At 44.9% G+C, this 7,289-nt stretch overlaps 1 protein-coding gene across 1 annotated transcript in view; it reads right to left on the bottom strand.

The window, feature by feature from the left end:
* clstn3 (calsyntenin 3) overlaps positions 1-5,857 on the bottom strand; it is a 29,680-nt gene extending 23,823 nt beyond the window's left edge. The window contains exons 1-5 of the mRNA XM_085365472.1: positions 5,604-5,857; positions 4,654-4,720; positions 2,206-2,328; positions 638-848; positions 255-463 (exon numbers count right to left, since the gene is read on the bottom strand). Of these exons, the coding sequence (XP_085221598.1) occupies positions 255-463; positions 638-848; positions 2,206-2,328; positions 4,654-4,720 (610 nt within the window). The 5' untranslated portion in view covers positions 5,604-5,857. The remainder of the gene's footprint in view (positions 1-254; positions 464-637; positions 849-2,205; positions 2,329-4,653; positions 4,721-5,603) is intronic.
* Between the last annotated feature and the right edge of the window lie 1,432 nt (positions 5,858-7,289).

Genomic DNA, 7,289 nt, shown 5'->3' on the forward strand with positions numbered 1-7,289 from the left:
GAGAAGAATCATAAGTGCCTGCAGCGTCTGGTGTGTATGTTCTTCATGTATTGAGGACATCCGGAGTTTAGCAGTTGAATACTGATCCGAATATTGAATTTTGTTATTCTATTTGAAACCACGGCCACCCAAGAAAGAGAGAAAATAAGGAAATAATATGGTGACTGGCAGGCATATTGTATTTTTCTTGGAATCAAAGGGGAAATATGGATTAGTCTATGAGGCTCTAATTTGCAAAATGAGATTCATCTCACCATCGTTGTCAATAGCAAAGGGCACATTGGGAGTGATGATGTCATAGAAGCAAATCTGGCTGTACTGCGGGGAGCAGTCGGCATCCAGAGCCTCCACGCGTACGATTCGGTCAAACAGACGCCCTTCTGGGACAGAGGCCTCGTAGCGACGCTCAACAAACACGGGGGAGAACTCGTTGACGTCGTTCACGCGAACGTGCACGGTGGCCCTGGGGAAAGCAGGAGCGGGAAGACAAACAAGTAGGGAGATTACTGGAACAACAGAAAGCAGTACTGGATGCACAGTTTTTACAATGCATAGCTAGAAGAGCCTCAAACACTGACTTTGATTATTGCTGAAAGGATTAAAAATCTGTCTAAATTAGGGGGGGTGGGGGTCTAACTTGTGGGATTTCTTGCTGTTGACTCCATCAGGTCCCTCTCCGCAGTCGTAGGCCTGGATGGTGAAGCTGTGCTCCCGCTGGCTCTCACAGTCCAGCGGCTCCTTGGACCGAACCAGACCCTCACCGGTGGAGCGGTCTAGGACCACAGCTTCAAACTGGACCGAACCGGATCCCGAGGGGCCATTATGGACCCGGAAGCCACAAATTTCACCTGGGTGAGGGAAAGGGGGGCGGCGACAGATAGTAGAATCAATGATTTATTTATTAAATTCTTTATTAAAAAGAAAAAAGCATTGTCTGAATTGGGAACTCTACACTAATGCGAGGTTACATAACTAAACAGAGCGGCTTTGCATTGGCTTAGCTTTGATTGATGAGCATTGATTGGTTAAGCTTTACTCATTATCTTTAAAGCACTCCACGCTGTGACTCCATCATACGTTTCTAAGTGTTTGTGAACTATATTCCTCCACAGTACACCTGAGATCCCGAGCACAGCTCTGCTGCAAATCCCCTGGTCCAGTCTAGACTAAAAATGAAGGCGATCGTGGCGTCTCTGTTCTCTGAAAAAAAGCTTCACCGTTCAAATGTATCTTCCCAGCTTTGAATCTCTGCTAAAAACTGTGCACATCTCCTTCAATCAAACAGTTATTTTAATGTTTTCAGCAGCAAAAATTCAATTTAATCAACCCACTGTCAAGTTTAAATAAGTTATACTGCATAAATTAGGACAAACAGATCACACGTGATCCACAGTGGGAAGGGAAATGTCCCACAGTGCTACATTATTGAACCAACTGTGACAATTTATTGTAATATTCAGCAGATTGTAGGTCACATCATCCATCCTTACACCAGAAATGTGCCGATAACTATCTAGATATTGCTTTAAGTGGCACTTTATCTCACGCTGGGAGTCATGATCAGAATAGAATGAAACAGATTGCAGCTGCGACTCAAAATGAAGCGGATCTTCCCTGGCTGACATAAGTCGAAGGTTCATGCGCAAACAGCTAATTTCCTCTTCATTCTTGACACGGGTCCAATAAATTTCAGGGAGCCCCTGAGTAATTTAAGTTGATCTTTTATAATTTGACTGAACATAGTTATTTCCAGGTCTGCAAGTGCAAACACGATAACCTCATTTCATCAGGCTGCAGAGCGCCGCTGACTGCTCCTGCAACGAAGGGTTGAATTACACTATGATGGTCTAAAAATAGTGGACTCTGTGACTGAATGCATTGCTTTTAATATAGGGACCGTCTGTTGGGAAATATGGCTGGAAATGGCAGCAGTCTGACATCTCGAAGTGAAAAATGAGCACTCGTGTTTACTAGTAAAAGTTCAAGTACGTAAACTGACATAAATAAACCTCAAACTGGCCTCAGAGCTGCAGCATCAATCTGTTCATAAAATTAAAGTCACATCATTTCCAATTTGACCCAGTGAGATGATTTCGGTCCGGCTACTCGAGCAGATGATTTGACCTATTTTACCGCAGGCTTCACATCAAAAATGTTCGCATCAACTTAATGCTCTTCCATGCTTCTTATTGCAGTTGGTGTTACCAGCGTAGTGAAGTGGAGCATCTTTGTCGAGGGCAAAGAGAGGGGGATTGAGCAGCACGGTGTTGTCGTTCTCCATGACAATCCCCTGGTACTCTGTCTCGATCCATGGCTTGTGCTTATTGGCTAAACGGCACAGAGAGGAGGCTTTGGGTTAAATGGAGCAATTAGAAGGAACCAATGCATCTATTTTTAACTCTTCATTATGGGTGAGGACATGGTGAGAGTGTGCACGAGTGGGAAAAATACACGATGGATGTGAGACAGTCTGAGCACGTTCACAGTCTCACAGTTCGCCCCCCAACCCCCTTTTTTCTTCTCCATCATGGACCACCTGCCCTTGTTCATGTCAAGCACCACTCTGCACACCTTCCTGTCTGACAGTGTAATTAAAGCCAGTCAGATTTCTCCCTATCACACACACACAGAAATATACTTCTCATATCAATCACCTAAACTGACCTGCCACAGGCGCCTCACAAAAAAAAAACAACAGAGTCAGAATCAAATGCCTCAGGTTTACTCTGAATTTAACCTTTAATTGCAAATTAATTATTCATCCTGGTGCTGAATGTTCTGTGCTGAGTGATCAAAGGGCGAGTTAATGAGCCAGAAGGATGATGATTTTACACTCCAGCAAAGAGCAAAAACAAAAGCCGGAGTGCCCTCCCTCTGTTGTCCTCAATCTCTTAACACAGAGTCTGAAATCAGACACAGGCAGACTTTTGTTGGCAATCACTTTGTTGTCTTCACAGTGAGTTTTCTCCATAAAGTCTGACTAGAACTAATTTTGCTGTCTCGTCTGAGAGAGGAGAGGGAACAGAGGAAAAATGCTCCTGGTTCTGAATCTGATCGCACCGCTCTCCCTTCAGAGACGGCGCCGGGGTGTCGTGTGAAAGTTTTCTGATTCTTCACAACACAAGACGCTTTTTATTGTCGAACTAGCTTAAGAACATTGGAGGAGGTATTTCCATTTTACTTGCTATTACACTTTTTTAAAAAAGCACGCCGTAATGTATTTTTCATTTAAGCCTGTCACGCTCCGTCGCTGTATCTGAAAATGGGCTCGGACTCACCAGCTATAATGGGCTTTCTGTTAAAACTGAATTTGCTTATGAGGTTTTGTTGTGCTTTAATGAAACTGCATGCAAAGACGTGACTAAAAACAGACTATTTTTAAAAAGATATGCCCGTTTCTGTCAAACCCCTTCATCTTCGGGTGTGACATTATGCTGCTTTGTCTTGAGTGTTTTTGCAGTTAAGTGGTTAATAATTAATCCACATATCAAGAAATTAATCAAGAAATTAGGCAGATTATGTGACAATGAAAGTATTATTAATTGCAGCGATAGCTACATATACTTTAATAGAAGGGTTTTTTTTATTTTTTTATTTTTACATTTTCACAAATGTCCAAATTATATATGCATGCTTTCATTATTTAATATGACATAAAAGAAAAATTACTGAGCAAAAAAGAAGTAAGGAGCACAAATGTGAGCGTGCCAGACAGTTTGTAACACCAACTGGTTCAAACCAATTTTAGCTGGCACCAAACACATACTGAGGTTTAATACCCAGCCCTAATCAAAGACATTCATCCTCTCCTCCTCCTCTGTTTCCATGGTCCTCTGGTGTGTCTCTTTTTTGGTCATTTATCTCCTGCCCTCTGTCCCCTCTGCTGATCCCCCCTCCCTCCCCTGCTATAGCATTAATCTGAGCATCAGGCCTGTGGATTACATCCCGGATTACAGATTGAGAGGCAGCTCACTCCATCTCTCTTCCTTCTCTGTGTCCCCTGGCACTCCTCCCCTCTCTGTCACTCTATCGCTCCACAACATTTACCCACCCCTCCTCACCCACACACAGAAATAGCCCAGTATCTCACACTTTTCCTCTTCTCTTTTCCCTCGTGTCACCTGATCTCACGTACCACCTCTCTATACCCCCCACCCCCCACTTATCAGCATGGATCTTTTCGGCACGTCCTCTCCTGTCACAGCTCCTTCTCCTCTTTCTCTCCTAACACCCCCCTCCCACCCCACCTCCCCATCTCTCTGACACTCCATCTCCTTCAATCTCCTCATCTTCCCTGCGTTTCCACTCCTCTACCTTCTTCTCCTCTGACATTCTCCCTCCGCCCGTTTCATCCGCCTTTCCTTCAACACGATAATCACAGGAACAATGATGCTGAAGCAGAGTCATGCTTCTCCAGAATGACAAATCTGCTATAGGCGGGGGAACAGATTTATAATTTTCTCAGAGTCACACCACAGGCGACACAGACACACCGGGTCATGAACATGTATGAGGGCTCAGACGTGCTGCTGAACGAGCGAGGCGTCGAAGCTGTAAATAAAGGAACAGTTCGGGCCAAAACAGCCACGGTCCTGCCTCAAAACCATCATCTCAATACTTCACAATTAACAGTCAAAAGGATGAGGAACTGACCTTTGTTGCCAATGGCAACCGAAGTCAAGCAAAGGAGGAGGAAAGAGAGAAAATTCATTCTGTCCATCTGAGGGAGCAAAGGAAAAAAAAGGAGGGGGGAGAGGGGCAACAGGGTGGGGGTGAGGAGAGAGGGGGAGGAATACAGTACATGCATCAACAACTGATCAGCAGTGAGAGGAGACAGGAACAGTAACAAGACAGAGACAGATCAGGCCTATCAACTGGTGCTGCCTGTGTGTGCGCAAAAACATCACTGTGCAAGAGTCACGTATGTAAGACCTACACAGCAAAAAAAAAAAAAAAAAGAGGCTACACAAGGAGGAACATGAACGATCGAGAAGCTGTTCACCATCACGAGAGTGGCGTGGTTTCAGCTCGAGAGCCCAGGATAGCCTGTGGATCACATGCATACCTGCTCAGGAGTGTGTGTCAGGAGAAAAGGTGGCATGTGTGTGTGTGGCAGTGTGGGTGTTTTCCCAGGTTTTCATTGTGGATTGTTGGAGCTGAAAACCCCTCAAGGACTCATTCTTCAGATGTGGCTGCAGCTGCATTCCCCCCCCCTAACCTAACCTAACCTGATATAAGAAACCTCTATTATGTTTTCACCTTCACTGCTGCAGTCCTCGAAAAGCTACAGGACAGCACAGATTAAACCAAAAAAAAAAGAAAAAAAGAAGGAGGCGGAAATATATCACATTAGAGTCCATCTGGTCACAGGTTGTTCAAGGCTAGACACACAAACACACACATTCAGGAGCAGAAACATGCGACTATGCGACAATTTGCAGCCGATTTATATCACAGCCTGCCTGCACTGACACACATTACTACACAGCTCCGGGTACATGGCTGCCGATAGCCGTGTTCAGACATCGCATCGGAACCCGAGCAGGCTGAATGTCGCAGAAATGAAGGTCTGCTTGAGCAGAAACTTGCAGGTCTGACATTACCGTGCTGAGTGCGGTGATGCTCCTGGTTGGTACCCTGCCTCTACGCTCGCAGCATCCGCCTCTCACGCCCCTGCCGCTCGGCACAGCACGGCAATCCCCCCGCAGGCTGCAAACGACCCAGTCCTCCAGGTGGAGACGCACACAGGCGGATGTTCTCAACAACCCAAGACCCGGACAGGAGGGTTAATCTCCAAGGCTGTGTGATGAGATGCGAGGAGGATGAAGACACCGATGGATGCCCTTGTTTTTTTTCTTTTTTCGGCTCTACGGAGGAGGAACGGGACCAAAAAAAAGACGGTAGGAATATTACGCTGACGTCCCCTCCCTCTCGGCGTTTCTTAACCCGCCCACACTGCGTCCTTCTCCCTCTCCCTCTCTCTCTCTCCGGCCCCCACCAGCTCCGTACCAGACTGCTGCTCTGGCTGTTTTTTGCTGTTGAACGCACATTGAGAGTGACTCAGACCTCAACACAGCAATCCATCTCATCACGTTTATCCCCCCCCCCCCCTCCAACAAATAAAAATAAACTCCAGCAGTAGCATCATGGTTAGATGAGTAACACACGAGCTGCCCCATAGGTTTTTTTTTTTTTCTGTTAAGATTTATTTTCGGATCATTAGTGTTGCCACACAAACCTCCCATGTCCACACTGCAAAATGACGTCATGTCACCCCCCTTTTGCCCCTGTAAGGCACATGAAAGCACAAACATATGAACTACAGCCAGAGGTTGAAAGCAGCATTTTATTTAACATTACAAAAAAATAATAATAATTACCCTCCCCATCTCCTTTGCCACATACATTTTTTTTGTTCCTTTCTACATCTTTTAGGAGTAAGGCATGAAGAAGTCTCTTGGAATAGCAGTTCACATCAATTAATAATCACTGTGTCATGTATAAATATTACCAAAAATCTGGGCTGTCGTTACAGCGAGGTTCGTCCTCTCCATGGGTGTGCGTGTGTGTGTGCACCGGCCTCAGAGGCAGAGGCCTTTCTCCAGCAATGCATGGATCAGACATAACAGCCCCCCCACCCCTTAGAATAAAGGAGGCTTAGTAGCCAGGACTGTCCCCTCCCCCCCCCCCCCCCCAAAAACACCATTTTATTAGTTTGCTTCCAGTTCAAAAAAAGAAAATTGCACCCCCCTCTTAAAAAAAAAAAAAAAAAAAAAAGCCTGTTTCTCCCCCTTTTCATATAAAATCAGAACACCAAAAGAAGCAAAACAATTAACTGTAGTGACTGTAGGGCTGTTCACTTTCACAACTGTGCATTTTCAGAGTCGAGGGGCTTGAATCGAGGCAGACAGAAAGACAGATTGGCGTAAACAGAACAGAGGGAGAAGAGGAGATGTGGCGAGAAGAAAACCATCACTGAGGAAAGGCTGGAGAACAATGCAAATCGTTTCATTAAATCTTATCCAAAGCTACAAAAAAGTTCATTTTCAGAAAACATGTTAACTTTATAAAATTCAATTTTTTACCCCCGCCCCCAATAACAAATCAAATTAAATCCAGAACAAATGTACTGTAAAAACATTCATTAATACAAGGCCATTTAGAGTTGGGTGTTAGTGTACAGTGTGTGATTTAGAGTGCTTGTATAACCACTGGCAGCCATTTAGAAAGAAGAAGCCCTGATGATGATGATGATGATTACCATCCATCTTCTTATACATGTCGTAGCA

This window comes from Diplotaxodon limnothrissa, linkage group LG11, assembly GCF_057381915.1.
Source record: "Diplotaxodon limnothrissa isolate DT_005_m linkage group LG11, D_limnothrissa_male_GT1.1, whole genome shotgun sequence".
Lineage (NCBI taxonomy): Eukaryota > Metazoa > Chordata > Actinopteri > Cichliformes > Cichlidae > Diplotaxodon > Diplotaxodon limnothrissa.